General features: G+C 38.5%; 1 protein-coding gene across 1 annotated transcript; it reads left to right on the top strand.

Annotated features, from left to right (window-relative positions):
* Positions 1 to 13,908: 13,908 nt before the first annotated feature.
* Positions 13,909 to 14,904, top strand: LOC141713866 (uncharacterized). The gene has a single exon (XM_074517434.1). The coding sequence runs from the start codon at positions 13,909 to 13,911 to the stop codon at positions 14,902 to 14,904; it is 996 nt and encodes a 331-aa protein (XP_074373535.1).
* Positions 14,905 to 18,047: the final 3,143 nt, after the last annotated feature.

The raw sequence follows: 18,047 nt of genomic DNA, 5'->3' as shown, positions 1-18,047 counted from the left end.
ATTTGGATTTTAAGTCTCTGTTATTTTAAGACAATGTTTCGTAATTGATGCTACGATGTTCGCTGTATTCTGAATGAGGTCTTTTCGGCCTTAGATATTTTTATGTTGTTTAATTATATGCTTAATCAGATATTCTTTATGGGAATTTATAATTAGTATTCGGGCCGCTTGTATTTCACTTGGCTATATTGCCTTTAGTTTTTTTTTTAAACAGGGAATGAACCGTGATATTTTCGCCAAATAACTTATAGCTTTCATAACTTAAATTCCCTCGATGGGGATCTCATAACGACCCTCAATGCATCGAGGGTTGGTTTTTGGTAAGGCCCTGCGACCTCGAATTTTTAATCATTATATAGAGAATTAATCATTGGTAGAATTTCTTGATGTGGATTCCATTCCAGGCATTCTTAACTGGTTGACCATCGAGGTACGAGAACTCGTAGGTTCCTGCACTGACGACCTTCGATACCTTGTATGGGCCTTCCCATGTTGGTTTAAATTTTCCTGAGATTATTGGCTGTGATGCGGCGGAGTCTCGAAGGACGAGGTCTCCCACTTCAAATCGTCTATTCTTAACTTTCATGTTGAAGTACCTTGCCATCTTCTCTTGCTGAGCTATCATGTGAAGTCTAGATTCCTCTCTTGTTTATTCAAGTAAGTCATTGTGAAAACGTAATCCTTCCGCTGTGAGAAAAAGATCAAAGACCTTGATCTTAGGGGAAATCAGGCTGACCTCGACGGGCAAAACGACGTCGACACCGTATACGAGGCGGAAAGGAGTTTCTCATGTTGCACTTCGAAGAGTTGTTCTATAGGACCACAGCACATTAGGGAGCTCATCAACCCAACATCGAGGAATTTCTTCAATCCTTTTCTTTAACCCTTGTAAGATGGTTCTGTTTGTTACTTCTGCAAGGCCATTGGCCTGTGGGTATGCAACTGACGCTTTGATGTGCTGGATTTTCAAGTCGCTTAAAACTTTCTCGAATTGTGTGCCAACAAATTGCGTCCCGTTATCTGAAACTAAAATCCTTGGAATTCCAAATCGAAATACCACATATTCCATAAAAAATTCAATCATTTCTTTTTCTCTGAACTTTGAGAGAGGTTTTGCCTCGACCCATTTCGTCGCGTAGTCGACTGCAACCACGATGTATTGGCACTGACCTTTAGACTTGGGAAAAGGTCCCACGATATCGACTCCCCATTGATTAAAAGGGCAAAGAGCAAGAATCGAGTTGAGCTCCGTTGTGGGTCGATGACTCACGTTCCCATGTCGCTGGGATGCCTGACATTTGCGCATGTAATCCTCATAATCTTTTCGGAGTGTGGGCCAATACATCCCCTGTCTCATGATTTTAAGAGCTAGGCTCTTTCCCCCGAGATGTTCGCCACATATCCCCGTGTGAACCTCGAGAATTGCTTGATCGGCCTCTTCCGGGCTTAAGCATCGGAGAAGTGGTTCAGTTAGAGCACGTCGATATAACACTGAACCGATCGTGCAATAATTTCTTGCTTTAAACATGATAGCGCGGGCTTCACTTTTTCCCATGGGAAGTTTGTTTTCTAGGATATACTCAAGGATAGGGCTTCGCCAGTCGGGATTGCTTTGAATATTGTGGACCATCACCATGTCGTTAGCGGGGGATTTTAGGTTGTCAACATATACTGGGTCGAGGTTCAATTTTAGATTGGACGAGGCTAGCTTGGCGAGGGAATCCGCCCATTGATTTTCTGTTCTATCCACATTTGACAGTTTCCAGGAGGAGAACTTTTTGAGCAGCTCTTGTGTCATTGCAATGTATTTAGCCATGCTTTCGTTGTGGGTCTTAAACTATCCGCTTATTTGCTTAGCCACCAGCCGGGAATCGCCAAATATGTCGATGATATTTACCTCGAGGTTCGTTGCTAATTTTAATCCCACAATTAATGCCTCATACTCGGCCACGTTATTTGTTGCTTGAAATTTGAACTTAAGGGCCTGTTGGACTTTAAATCCTTCTGGGCTGATAAGAATTATCCCTGTGCCACCAGAACTTGAGGTCGATGATCCGTCAACGAACAATAGCCACGGCCTTGGCTGGATTTCCTCGGGGTCTGACCCTTTGGTCTTCAATTGGCATTCTGCCACAAAATTTGAGAGGACTTGAGCCCTTACAGCTGTTCGTGGTTTATATTCGATGTAGAATTGACTTAATTCGATGGTCCATGCGGCGAGTCTTCCTGTCATATCAGGTTTGTGCAAGATTCTTTTGAGTGGAGCATTTGTCAACACATGTATTTCTCTTGCTTGGAAATAATGCCGAAGCTTTCTGCTTGCAATGACCAAGACATACACGAGCTTTTCGACCTGAGGGTATCGAGTTTCTGCATCTCGCAGGGAGTGACTAATGTAGTACACGGGGACTTCCCTTCCTTCATCGAGTCGAACCAGGACGGCTGCAACTGTTTCATCGGATGCCGAAAAATAAATGCGAAGAGCTTCGCCTGGGATTGGCCTAATGAGAATGTGAGGGTTTGTTAAAAATGTTTTGAGTTCTGAGAAGCTGGATTTGCACTCGTCGTTTCATTCGAATGGTGTTTACCTTGAAGCCTTTTTTATGGTGGCGAAGAAAGGAAGACATCTTTTGGACGATTGGGGGATAAATCTTCGAAGTGCTGCTATGCACCTATTAGCTTTTGCAAGTCTTTGATGGATTTTGGTTCCTCCATTTCTAGGATGGCTTTTGTCTGCGCGGGGTCGGCCTTGATGCCTCGCTGTGTGATCAGAAATCCCAAGAACTTGCCGGACGTAAGCCCGAATGAGCATTTGTTAGGGTTGAGACGCAAGTTATGTTTCCGGGCATTTTCAAAAGTCTCACGAAGGTCAAGCGAGTGGTTAGCGGCGAGCTTGGACTTGGTTATCATGTCGTCGACATAGATTAACATATTTTTTCCTATTTGCGAGCCAAAGATTGTGTCCATCATCTGCTGGAAGGTTGCGCCAGCATTAATCATTCCAAAAGGCATGACTCGATACCCGAAGACTCCTCTATGAGTAATGAATGCCATTTTTTCCCAATCACGAGAATCCATTTTTATCTGGCTGTACCCTGAAAACGCGTCCATAAAAGAGAGGAGTTCATTTCCTGCTGTAGAGTCGATCAACTGATCGATGTTTGAAAGTGGGTAGAAGTCTTTGCGGCATGCTTTGTTAATGTCCGAATAATCGACACACATTCGCCATTTTCCATTGTGTTTCTTGACTAAAACGACATTGGAGATCCATGTGGGGAACTGAACAGGCTCGATGAATTTAGCTTCGAGGAGTCGGTCAATTTCTTGCTCGATAGCTGCCCTTTTTTCATGGGAGAATATTCGACGCTTCTGTCGTATTGGAACGACGTTTTTGTTGATATGGAGAGAGTGGCGTGCGACAACCTCGGGGATTCCTGGCATATCCTTCGGGTCCCAGGCGAAAATATCAGCGAATTCTCTAACAAGGGCAATGATATCTCGTTTCAAATGTTCAGTGAGTCCTTTTCCCACCTTGGTTGTCTTTGATGGGTTGCCAACGACCACTTCGATCTCTTCTGTTTCTTCTGCAGGGAAACATGAATTCTGGTTTGTAGATTCAATTGAGTTGCGGGGATCAATCTCGAGTACCTGGTTGACTTCTAGATCTTCTTCCCCTTTTTTCCTTGGGGAAACTGTTGTCAGGTAACATTGTATCGCGGTCGTTTGATCTCCTATCATTTCTCCGACCCCGAAGTCCGTGGGAAATTTCATCTTCAAATGGGAGATTGAAGTTATTGCTCTTAGGACCTCAGCGCTTACCACTTGCACCAAAACTCCGGAGTGTTAGTGAGGTGCTACTTTATTCCCTTAAAGGGAACAGCCAGCGCCACGTTTCGAATAGGCAAGATGCTGGATATACCCAACAATCCCCCCCCCAGCATATTGCCACCAAGCAAATGCCTTACGTTGGGACTCGAACACGTGACCTGCTCTGATACCACTTCTTAGGACCTCAGCGCTTACCACTTGCACCAAAACTCCGGAGTGTTAGTGAGGTGCTACTTTATTCCCTTAAAGGGAACAGCCAGCGCCACGTTTCGAATAGGCAAGATGCTGGATATACCCAACAATTGCCTTTAGGGCTGTGATAGTAGTGCAGCCCAAAATGGCATTAAAGCTAGAAGAAGCACTGATCACATGAAACTTAACGACTTTCTAAACCTGATAAGGTGGTGAGCCAAAGAGAACTGGCATATCAATGGTTCCTACCACATGGACCTCATTTCCAGTAAATCCGTACAACGACGTTCGAGAGTTTTCGAGCCGTCGATCCCCGATGTCCATTCGCGAAAAGGCGTGATGGTAGAGGACATCGACAGAACTTCCGTTGTCGACGAGCATCTTTTTCACAGTATTATTTCCTACTCGGGTTATGATGACAAGAGCATCTTGATTAACAAAGTTCTAGCTAATGGAGAAGTCTTCAATGTCAATCCTCCGACAGTTAAGCGCCCTCGCGCGAACCCGACCCCTGTCATTTCCTTCTCCGATGATGATTATCATCCGGGTCTCATCGAAACCTCGGTTTAAGTGGAAAGTATCTCATGACATTAGCTAGAACTTTGTTAATCAACTTCTCCATGAAACTTAACGACTTTCTAAACCTGATAAGGTGGTGAGCCAAAGAGAACTGGCATATCAATGGTTCCTACCACATGGACCTCATTTCCAGTAAATCCGTACAACGGCGTTCGAGAGTTTTCGAGCCGTCGATCCCCGATGTCCATTCGCGAAAAGGCGTGATGGTAGAGGACATCGACAGAACTTCCGTTGTCGATGAGCATCTTTTTCACAGTATTATTTCCTACTCGTGTTATGATGACAAGAGCATCTTGATGACCTTCGATGAGACCCGGATGATAATCATCATCGGAGAAGGAAATGACAAGGGTCGGGTTCGCGCGAGGGCGCTTAACTGTCGGAGGATTGACATTGAAGACTTCCCGAGCGTATGTTTTCCTGGAGTTGTGAGAGAATCCTCCAGAAGCTGCTCCGCCGAATATGACGTCGATGATCCGATCGTGTTGATCTCGATGATGACGTCTAAGATTGTCCTCTTGTTGTACGTAATATACCAACTGTCCTCGACGAATCTTTCCTTCTATGCGGTTGCTAAGTTGAAAGCATTGTTCTGTGGTATGACCGGTATCTTCATGATACTCACAATATCTGGAACTGGGGGTTCTCCCGGCTTTCATGGGCCTCGGTGGTCTGTAGTCTGGTTCTGTTTTTAGAACTGCCAGAATTGTTGTTTTCTCTGTGTTCAATTTGGTGAATTCTTTTTCTGGTCGAGTGTGGGGCTGCCAGTCCCTTTCCCTTCTATCCCTCGGAAATTGATCATCCATACGCGGTGGAGGTGATCGACGACGCTCACGGCGTCTTTCTCGCGCGGGGGATCGCGGGCTATAACTACGACGGCGTTCGTGCCTTGAAGAGCGTCGTGGTGACTGAATGCAACTAACTGCTTCTTGTAGCATCATACGATGTTCAATAATTTGGAATGCTGCTTGGAGAGTTTTTGGCCTTTTTTCAAAAATTTCTTCTAGGAGTAAACCATGTCGTGACTTATCGATGCCTTCCGTTAAGAAGTTGACGGCCATTTGTTCAATTAAATCTGGAATCTCGGCGATCTCTTCCCTAAATCGGGTTAGAAAGCTGCGAAGGCTCTCACCTAAACGTTGATGCATTGTCATCAAAGATGTTGTGACCTTAATGCCTTTGTAATTACTGGAGAACCGGGCTTGAAATTTGCTTTTTAAGGTTGCCCATGAATCAATGGATCGAGGTGGCAAATTGCTATACCATCGGAGTGTTGTGCCTTGAAGGCATGTAGGAAAAAACTGACAACGGGCGATTTCAGAGTGGCCGAAGAAAGCCATTCGTCCGTCAAATGTGTTGAGAAATGCCAACGGGACTGAGGATCCGTCGAAGTGATCGGGGGATGGGGTTTTTAATGATCTGTCGATACGTGCTTTCTCGAGGAGGAGGGATAAGGGGCTTTCAGAGACAGCTTCGAATCCCGATTGATTCCTCATGATGTTACGCATTTGAGCGATTTCTTCTTGCATTTTAGCAAATTCTTCATGTGATATAGACTCCGTGGACTCAGTTTGGCGTGAAACCTCGGCGGATGACACTATCCGCTGTCGACGCTCACGAGGTTGTGAGTAGGCCGACTCTGCCGATGGCTCGTATTCATACTCTGCATCATCGTCATCATCATAAAATTCTTCATCATGCTCCTTACTCTGTATCGTTGTTTGTTGGAGCTCCCGTCTAAGACGGTGAATTTTGCGCTTTCGCTCGAGTTTGGCCTGCAGCCTCCGAGTCTCGCGCTCCAGTAACTCTAGCTCTTCATCTGAATCACATGGTTCTTCCGGTTCTTCCAGATTTTCTTGGTTTTGAACTCTTAGCTTTTCTTTCTTTTCTAAATGCAGTCGCATGTCGCTTGAAAGAACTTTTTTGCCTCTGGAGGTTTGTATTCTAAAACGTTGATCTGACACGGATTTTCTCTTTTTGTCTCTTTGACGTGTATTTTTCCAGCTTTCCGGTTGATCCTCAGGAAGGCTCTCAGGTGGAGGAAACAAACATTTTGGCTTTAATGCCGACTGTTTCGGAGGCTCACAGCCATCGATGGTCGAGGCATCGGCGGCAGGTTCTGCCGTCAATTCTTTCACTTGCGTTGGTCCGGCTGTTCCCGGATCAATCTCTTCTACAATCATTTTCTGGTTGGATCTGTTAAAGCAAAGCTCCTTCTAGCGCCAAATGATGTACTAACAATATTATTATTAGACTATAATTTTAGGAGATGATTTATTTGCTTAATTTGTCAACCCCTTTCAATGAGGTTGTTGTCCTTTATTTATATCGAGTCCCAAATGAGCTTTATCTTACAAATTGGGCCTTCTTGGGCTTTACATAATGTTTTATAATTATTCTAACTATGATTTCTTTGGGCCGTCTTGTCTTGGTCCAACAAGCAGATAGGATGAATTTTTCAGTTGAAACTTGTACTTTTGAAGAAAAACATAAGTTGCCCAGTTTCAGTCTCATACTTAACCCCAAACAAGCAGAAATAATATATAGCGGTTCAAAGACAAAAAATTACTTGCCATAAGAGATTAGGCAGACAGAAATCAGTACATGCACCATTTTCGCTATTCTAATAGGTTTGATGTCGCCATTTACGAGCCTTATGAAAAGTGTAAGCTTTTCCGGTTAAATTAATTAGAAGTACTTTCAGATAAGTTTGATTGCATTCTTATGGTAAGGTACTGTGACATCAATATATTCATAAAATATTTATACCTACATATCTATATATATATTAACCTATAACTCGTGCGATGCATGAACTGATTATAACATTTGTAATTTTATTATTTTATATCAAAATAATTTAAGAAAAATAATAAATATGTATTATTGAGATTAATGAAGTTAAAATATTTACATTTTATTTTGTATGTATTATATTATTAAAGGATTCAAAATTTAAACAGTTAAAATCTTAATAAGTCTTTCTACTACGGCCTCCGCTTTACTGTGCGGATGCAGCGAATAGGAGTGGTGTATTTGAATGATTTGGTATTGTTTTCTGAATATTGATTTTTTATTTTTTTCTTGATTTATTAATTATTTTATTATATTATAATCTGAATTATCAAAATTAATCTTGAAAGTGTTTGGTTTCTATAAAAAAGGTAAAATAGAAGTTGAGTGTAATTAGAAATTAAGTTGTATAATATTTTTTAATTAAATTATAATTATTTAAACTTTATTTTGGAAGGTGTTAACAGACTTTTTAGGATGGTGTGAATCAACCAACCAACCAAATTATCATATGTTTTACTTATAATAGTATAGATTTGAATGATTTGGTATTGTTTTTCTGAATATTGATTTTTTATTTTTTTCTTAATTTATTAATTATTTTGTTATATTATAATCTGAATTATCAAAATTAATCTTAAAACTGTTTGGTTCCTATAAAAAAGGTAAAATAGAAGTCGAGTGTAATTAAAAATTAAGTTGTATAATATTTTTTAATTAAATTATAATTGTTTAAACTTTATTTTGGAAGTTGTTAACAGGCCTTTTAGGAAGGTGTGAACCAACGAACCAAATTATCATATGTTTTACTTATAATAGTATAGTATAGATTTGAATGATTTGGTATTGTTTTCTGATTATTGATTTTTTATTTTTTTCTTGATTTATTAATTATTTTATTATATTATAATCTGAATTATCAAAATTAATCTTGAAAGTGTTTGGTTCCTATAAAAAAGGTAAAATAGAAGTCGAGTGTAATTAGAAATTAAGTTGGATAATATTTTTTAATTAAATTATAATTGTTTAAACTTTATTTTGAAAGGTGTTAACACACTTTTTAGGAAGGTGTGAACCAACCAAATTATCATATGTTTTGCTTATAATAATATAGTACTAGCCTAAAACTCGTGCGATGCACGAATTATTTTTAATATTATATAATTGTTTCGAATTTAATTTGAAGTAAAAATTTTAAGTTATGAAACTTATTTATTTGAAATTTTAATAATATGATTTGATAATGCTTATTAATATACACATGGTTGTATAAGTTAGTGACATTACAGTTTTACAAATAATTTAATGATTTAAATTTATATTTTTATTGATAGTTATAAGCGCGTTTACGAAAGATTATTATATTTAATTAAAAGATAAATTTTAGGTGAGATCAATAGTATACGAACTGTCATTACTCTGTTCACCGATCAAATCCAACTAACTATATTCAGATTTATGTTTGTTTAATAAGTTAAAACCCGAATCCATGTTAAAATTTTATGTATCAAAGGCAAAAAATTTATATTAGTTTGAGTCCCGTTATATTAACTAAATCCAGATAATTATATTTACTATTTTTTTATATTTTTTTTTAGCCCAGGGTGATTTTTATTTTATTTTAGACCGAATGGATAATATGTATCATTTTGTTTTAGTTTGATGATATTATATCGAACCCACAAATTTCCTTTCAAATTTTTATTCTTGTTAAGGTCTGGTCCAATAATATAATATTTTTAGTGGGATCAATATTATTTATTATTTTATTTTAGCCCGATTCTTCAAATCCAACTAAATATATGTAATTTTTTTTTAATATTTTATTTAAAATTTGATCAATAGTAAAATTTTGTTTAGCCCAGCCGGGTGAATTTTACATTTTATTTTTATTTTAACGAAAATCATTAAACATATTATAATTTTTAATAAATATTTTTCTATTTATGAAAGTATTTTATTTTAAATAATACTATAATTACGGTGACCAGCCCGACTACCAACAAAATTTAGATTGTTTCGTCTTTAATATAATAATATAGACAATATGGAAGATAGTTAGATTAATAGATAGATAATCAACATATATTTAAAAGAATTGTGCATAATATTTTTAGAGAAAGATTTCTTTTATTCGAGGAAAATAGAAAAGACAACATTTTTTATTTAAAAAGGTATAGATTAAAAAGAATTGTCTAAAATATTTGTAGAGAAAGAGCTGTTTTAGTTGGTGAAAATTAAAAAAACAACGCATTTTACTTATAAAGGTAATTGATTGGATGTTAATTAAGTAAAGGCATTTGAGTAAAATATTAAAAAAATAAAAAATAGAAATTATGTAATTGAAGGAAGTACCGTAAAATTTCATATTTAATATAATAATATAGATAGATAAATAATTCGACTTCAAAAATCAAATATATTTTTTTCCTATTTTGTTTATGTAAGTGAATTGTAATATAATACTTACTTAGTATATTTGTCTTTACATTAAAATTAAAAATTATATAAAACAAATACTTTTTTAATGTGGACCCCGTAAAAAATTATCTGCGACATGTTAGAGTTGTAGATGATTTTGACTTTTGCATTGATTCAAGAAGAGAGGGTTTTACATTATGAGATGAGATTGTTATTGTTGTCAAGGAATAGGGATGATGATGCTAAGTTATTTTTGTAAAGCAGTTAAGAGTTTATTAATTGTTAAAGTCAAGGAGCTTAACAAAGTTTTTAAGTAAAATAATAATTAAATAAAATAAACAATTAAGTAGTTGAAAAAGGTAATTTATTAGTTATTATTGGCCCGCAAGGGTTGGATCAGCTGGTTAAAAAGAGGATAACTATCCTCTTGGTCACAGGTTCGAATCCCACGGGAGGAGAATTTATGATTATGCCTACTGAGTCAGAGTTAGCTACCGAAGGATAGTAGCTACGGGTTACCTACGATAAAAAAATTATTATTCTATTTGTTTTTCTCTCAATTAAAACAACTTCTCTAAATATCATTGATAAGTTTATTTAATTAAATAGAATAATAATATTATAACCACCAATAACTAATAAATTACCTTTTTCAACTACTTAATGGTTTATTTTATTTAATTATTATTGTACTTAAATACTTTGTTAAGCTCCTTGACTTTAACAATCAATAAATTCTTAACTGCTTTACCAAAATAACTTAGCATCACCAGCCCTATTACTCGACAACAATAACAATCTCATCTCATAATGCAAAACCCTTTTTCTTCTTGAAACAATCCAAAAGTCAAAATCATCTGCAGCTCTAACCGTTAGCTGTCGCAGATATATTTTTTACGGGGTACACATTAAAAAATATTTGTTTTATATAATCTTTAGTATTAATGTAAAGACAAATATACTTAATGTAAGTATCATCTTACAATTCAATTATATAAACAAAACAGGAAAAAAAATTATTTGATTTTTGAAGTCGAATTATTTATCTGTCTATATTATTATATTAAATACGAAACTTTACGTTACTTCCTTCAATTACATAATTTCCATTTTTTTAATTTTTTTAAGACGAAACATTGAAAGTTTTGGTACAGAACCTGTTTTTGTACACGCTGAATTTACTGAATTATCCTTATTTTACTTAAAAGTTTTATTAGCCTTAGAAATCGAATTATAATAGAAAAAGAAATGAAAATAATTTTCAATTATAACACGTTACCTTTTTATTTTTCTAAATTAAAACAATTAAAATATCACACCCTTAGTAATCGAATTATAATAGAAAAAGAAATAAAAGTCGTTACCAACTATAAAACGTTACCTTTTTATTTCTCTCAATTAAAAAAACATCTTTAAATATCACAAACAAGTTTATTTAATAAAATTGAATAATTATTTTTATTTATTTTTCTAATATAGTTCGATTTCTAAGGGTGTGATATTTAAAGAAATTGTTTTATTTTAGAAAAATAAAAAAGGTAATGTGTTATAATTGAAAACGATTTTTATTTCCTTTTCTATTATAATTCGATTCCTAAGGCTAATAAATTTTTTAAGTAAAATAAGGATAATTCAGTAAATTCAGCGTGTACCAAAAAACATGTACTGTACCAAAACTTTCAATGTTTCGTCTTAAAAAAAAATTAAAAAATGGAAATTATGTAATTCATGAAGTACCGTAAAGTTTCGTATTTAATATAATAATTTAGATAGATAAATAATTCGACTTCAAAATTTAAATAATTTTTTTCCTATTTTGTTTATGTAATTGAATTATAAGATAATACTTATTTTAAGTATATTTGTCTTTACATTAACACTAAAAATTATATAAAACAAATATTTTTTAACGTGGACCCCATAAAAAATATATCTGTGATAGAACTGGTTGGAATGACTTTTACAAGAAGAGAGGGTTTTGCATTATAAGATTAGATTGTTATTGTTATCGAGAGAAATAGGGATGATGATGCTAAGTTATTTTTATAAAGTAGTTAAGAATTTATTGATTGTCAAAGTCAAGAAACTTAACAAAGTCTTTAAGTAAAATAATAATTAAATAAAATAAACAATTAACTAGTTGAAAGAGGTAATTTATTAGTCATTGGTGGTTATAATATTATTATTATTATTACTATTATATTTTATTAAATAAACTTGTCTGGGATATTTAGAGAAGTTGTTTTAATTGAGAGAAATAATAAGGTAACGTTTTATAGTTGGTAACGACTTTTATTTCTTTTTCTATTATAATTCGATTACTAAGGGTGTGATATTTAAAGAAATTGTTTTAATTTAGAAAAATAAAAAAGGTAATGTGTTATAATTGAAAATAATTTTTATTTCTTTTTCTATTATAATTCGATCTCTAAGGCTAATAAAACTTTTAAGTAAAATAAGGATAATTCAGTAAATTCAGCGTGTACCAAAAAACAGGTACCGTACTGTACCAAAATTTTCAATGTTTCGTCTTTTATATAATAGTAAATTTTATTAAATAATCTTGTCTATGATATTTAGAGAAGTTGTTTTAATTGAGAGAAATAAAAATGTAACGTTTTATAGTTGTTAACGACTTTTATTTATTTTTCTATTATAATTTGATTACTAAGGGTGTGATATTTAAAGAAATTATTTTAATTTAGAAAAATAAAAAAGGTAACGTGTTATAATTGAAACAATTTTTATTTCTTTTTTTATTATAATTCGATTTCTAAGGCTAATAAAATTTTAAGTAAAATAAGGATAATTCAGTAAATTCAGCGTGTACCAAAAAACATGTAATATATCGTACCAAAACTTTGAATGTTTCGTCTTTTATATGATAGTAATAAATAGATGTGTGTGTATGAAATAGTAGGTGAGTTAGGGTGTCTATGAACTTTATACAGACAATAGGTATGTTTGTAACATTGGGCTAACTTCAAAAAGGGTTAGGCTCATAAAATATTTGGGCTATTAAAAGTGTGCGCACATGGACTGAGTTTTGAAAAACATAAGAGTTCATTAGGTTGTTTAAAGATTAATGAGAGGAGGAGCCTTTGATAATTATACCGTTTATCATTTCCTTAAGGTGATTTTACGATTTTAGATTTATGAAAAACAGTATTTAACAATTATTTTTCTAAGAAAAAATAATGTCGGGGTCTTTAATTCAAGTATATCACAATAGTTTAAGAATATTTTTTCGACGAACCTATACATTCTAACCTTTACTCGGAGAAGTTATCAGGTGACTGTCCACATCAAGACAAGTGCATTCATCAAGTCATTATCAAAGCAGCAATAGTGATCGTTGGTTATAAGCCCAATGGTGCCTACCGAACGAAAGCCTAATATGCGGTTAAGCTACTGGGCCGAAGCAACCTTCAAGGCAACCGAAGCCTGTTCAAACTCCCGAAGGAATCTGGGTGTAACATTTGGCGCCGTCTGTGGGAATACGAGAGTCACAAGCTGAGAACGAGAACATGACAGAAAGAATTCATGAACATTCACCGCCGCCTGGTTTTACTGATAAAGGGCAACCATCCTCCCTAGTGGACGAGGACGGGGTTGTTACGCTAACTCCTGAGGAAGAAGCCTTACTCCTAAAGATCCGGGCAGAAAAGGCCGCGGAGAAGGGCAAGGCCAAAGTTGATCAAGTCGACAAGGCAGCAGAAGCGCGAGCAAAGAAAAGAGAAGTTGGTGCGCTCCGGATGAAGGCCCTGCAGCTGCAAAGAGAGGAAACTGAATTGCAATAACGAACTTTGCGGGAAGCGATGCGGGCCGACGAGCCCGACAGAACGAATAAGGATAGAAGGGAATGTAGGGTGTATGACGAAGAAGATGAGTCTAACTCTGATTCGCATCCTCGAAGGAAAAGGACCAAACAACCCTTTTCTTCTGATTCGGATGAAGAGCCCGATGGATCCCGCCTCAGGCTCAACCGCCTAGAGAAGGCCCTGTTCGGTGATAGAAGGCCCGATCGAGAACCGGTCGTAACACAAGAAATCGAGCAATACCGACCCCCCGGGCGAAGAGAGACAATTCCCTAATATGAGCGAGTTCAATGGGAAAGGAGACCCCGAGGACCACTGTGAAAAATATGAACTCCTAATGGTTGGGATGGGCCACAATTATATTATGTTGTGCAAAATGTTCAAGACTTATCTCAAAGGGTTTGCGTCGATGTGGTACAAGTCCCTAAAACCTCGGTCCATTGGGTCCTACGAGCAGTTGAAGATGAAGTTTTTGAAGTATTACTCGCACCTATGCCGAAAGGCGAAGGATACTGAAGCCCTGGTCCACTGCAGACAGAGGGCGAATGAAGAGCTGGGGGATTATCTCGCTCGATTCAAGGAAGAAGCGGGGATGGTCACTAACCTGGACAAAATCAAAGTAATGGGCTTCCTAACGGCGGGGTTGGACCCCTATAAAGGTAAAAAACTTCGCTCATCTCTTTACGATTTTCCCCCGAAATCCCTGAATGATTTATATGTAAGAGGCGAGAATATTCACCGAAAGATGGAAAATATTGAGGGGTATAAAGATTCAAGAAGAGACGACCGATCAAAGCGAGCCGACAGATATAAAGGCTCAAGATCAGGCTCTGACCGAAGGGATAGCAGGAAAGAAGGAAGGAAAGAAACGGATCATGGGGCCGAACGGCGACGAGATAGAGATTCAGCCGTATTCACCCCTTTGAATGCGCCGATCTCCAAGATTCTCCATGAGATCAAGGGTAAACCCGGATTTGTGTGCCCCGCCAAAATGAAGGTCCCAAACCACAAGAAGAACCCTGATAAATACTGCGACTATCACAGGGACAAGGGGCATAACACCGATGAGAGCTATCACCTCAAAAAGCTCATTGAGCGCATGATCAAAGACGGCGAGCTTAATCGGTTCATCCGAGATCTGAGAGATAGGTTGGGGCCGAAGGAGAACCAAGAGGAGGAGGTAGAGGCCGATGAGCCAGAGCGAAGGGACATGATAAGGGGCGAAGTAAAAACTATATCTGGGGAAACATCCTGGATAAGGATAGGAAGATAGCAAAGAAGAAGTATGCCCGACAAGTGTACAATCTGTATCAATTCGGACAGGCAAAGCCCCACATGCCCATGACCTTCAGCACTGAAGATTACGAGGATGTCATTCACCCGCACGAGGACCCTCTAATCATCAATCCCATCATCAGGAAAAATAAGATATGGAAAGTGATGGTGGATACAGGCAGCTCGGCCAATATACTATTCCACAAAACCTACTGCAAGATGAACTTGGATGGAGAGCAACTAGAGCCCTGCAACGAGGCTCCCCTTTATGCCATCGGAGGGCATCCCATTCAGTTCGAATGAACGATTACTCTACCGGTCCTCCTAGGCAAGTTGCCGTATACCGTCGAAAAGCTGGTGAAGTTCTATGTAGTTCAGATCGAAAGCCCGTACAATGCAATATTTGGCAGGCCCTTCTTATCAACATTTGAAGCAGTGGAGTCTATACCCCACATTAAACTCAAGTTCCCCCCTGAAAAAGGGGTAGGAGAAATGAGGGGCGATCAGAAAATCGCCTGAATCGTAATGCTCGAAGACCTTGAGAAGGATCAGGAATATGAAGGACCGGACGGAACCGGGAAGAGGAAGCGGGCAGAGTCCGAAGTTAGCGGAAGCCGGGAAACAATGAACATTGAGTTGGAGAAATTCGGGGCCGATCTCTCGAGCCCGATCGCCGAACCCGCCGTAGAGACCGAAGAAGTGGAATTGTACGTGGGCCATTCGGGAAAGATGGTTCGGATTGGAAAAAATATGGGGGCGGATCTGAAGACAAAGGTAATAGCTGTCATTCGGCAATACCATGATGTGTTCGCTTGGGGGCCGGAAGACATGCCCGGATTGGATCCCAAGACGGCAAAGTACTGCTTGAATGTGCCGCCCGAGACCAAGCCGGTAAAGCAGAAGAAGAGGACATTTGCAGTCGAACGACAGAAGGTCATAGAGGCCGAAGTGGAAAACTTGTTGGAAGCCAAATTTATCGAGGAAATTGAGTATCCTGACTGGCTAGCCAATGTAGTGGTTGTCAAGAAGTCAAATGGGAAATGGAGGATGTGCGTGGATTACACGGACCTCAATAAAGCATGTCCGAAGGATCACTACCCCTTGCTTAGCATCAACCAACTGATAGACGCCACGACTGGATATGAGGTACTTATTTTTTTGGATGCTTTTTCTGGTTATCATCAAATTGCTATGAATGATAAGGATGTGCCCAAGACAGCGCTCATAACTTCGAAGGGGACTTATGCTTATATTAAAATGCCCTTCGGACTGAAGAACGCTGGAGCCACATTCCAGCGAATGGTGAACAAGGTCTTTAAAGGGCAGATCAGAAGGAACATGGAAGCATATGTGGATGATATGATAGTAAAATCACTGTTCCAAGATCATGCCGAAGACTTAAAAGAATGCTTCGAAACGCTCCAAAAGAACAACATGAGAATCAATCCGAACAAATGTACCTTCGGAGTCTCTAGTGACAAGTTTCTCGGTTACATGATCAGCGCCCGGGGAATAGAGGCGAACCCAGAGAAGATCGAGGCAGTTATTAATATGAAACCTCCCAAATACATCAGAGACATCCAGAAATTGACAGGCCGGCTCGCCGCCCTTCGGCGTTTCATTTCCCGGTCAGCCGAGAAGGCACTCTCCTTCTTCGTCGTGCTCAAAGGGTCAAAGAATTTTGAATGGGGGCCTGAATGTCAAAAGGCATTCGAAGAAGTAAAAGAATATATTACAAAGGCACCACTCTTGATGAGGCCCGATCCGAAGGAAACCCTTCAGCTTTAACTAACCGTGTCCAACAGAACTCTGGGGGCAGTACTTGTGAAAAACTACGAAGGCAATCAGCATCTCGTGTTCTACGTGTCCCATGTCCTCAAGGATGCAGAGACAAGGTACCCCAACGCCGAAATTCGCATATGGGTTGGTTATGGCCTCCCGAAAACTGCGACATTATTTCCAAGGCCGGACGATCCAAGTTATCACCAGCCAACCTTTAAAGAAGATTTTGACAAGGCCCGAAGCCTCTGGAAGAGTCGTAGCATGGTCCATCAAACTCGGGGAATTTGATCTCGAGTACGTTCCCCGAACGGCAATTAAAGCTTAGGCTTTGGCCGACTTCATTATTGAATGCACATTCTCGGGTCTGAAGGATCTTTCACCTGACGAACAACTAATCCGGATCCCATGGAAGTGGAAACTTTTTGTAAATGGGTTGGTAGCCGAAAAAAAGTGTGGGGTCGGCTTAATCCTCTCCAGCCCCGAAGGATTCGAGATATGCCAAGCCATAAGATTCGACTTCCCTTTGAAAAATAATGAAGCCGAATATGAGGCACTCCTCGCAGGAATGGAGCTGGCCCGAAGCCTTGAGGTGAAACACCTAAGGGCCTTCAGCGACTTCATGCTGGTTGTGAAACACTTCACGGGGGAATATGAGCAAAGTGATCCCCGAACGAAAGACTATGCTGCCAAGGTATGAGAGGTTTCTTTATCATTTGAAACCTTTGAACTAAGTCAAATTGGCAGAGAGAACAATTCCAGGGCAGACGCCCTTTCCAGGCTAGCTTCGGCCGAGACACATAACTTAACTGGTTCTATTTACCTCACCGAAGCCAAAATGCCTTCAATCGAGAAGAAAGAATGTCTTGAAATTTACCAGGGGAGCGATTGGATGACCCCCCTCAGGAACTTTCTGGAGAAAGGCATTCTGCCTCCAGACCGAAATGAAGCGCTGGAAATTAAATACAGAGCATCGAACTACACCATCATTAATGGGCGGATGTATCACAGGTCAGTCAGTCAGCCCCTTCTGCGATGTTTGAACAACGAAGAACAGCAACAGGCTCTGGAGGCCTATGGAACCGAAGCCCTAGTTCCTGTCGAAGTGGGCTTGGAATCATACCGAGCCGAGACCTACAATATGGAAACTAATAGCTTCGGGCTGAGGGCGAACGTAGACTTCTTGGAGGAGGAAAGGGAAGCCGCCCACCAAAGGAACATGAGGTATTCACTACAGGCGGCACAACACTATGACTCTAATGTGAAGAAAAGGTCTTTGGGAATCGGAGACCTAGTTCTAAGGGAATTGGCAGCATCTATGCCGGCCAAACAGGGAAAGCTTCAGCCTAACTGGGAAGGGCC

The sequence above is a fragment of the Apium graveolens genome, chromosome 3, assembly GCF_009905375.1.
Source record: "Apium graveolens cultivar Ventura chromosome 3, ASM990537v1, whole genome shotgun sequence".
NCBI lineage: Eukaryota > Viridiplantae > Streptophyta > Magnoliopsida > Apiales > Apiaceae > Apium > Apium graveolens.
This window is presented reverse-complemented; position numbering and strand designations above follow the sequence as displayed.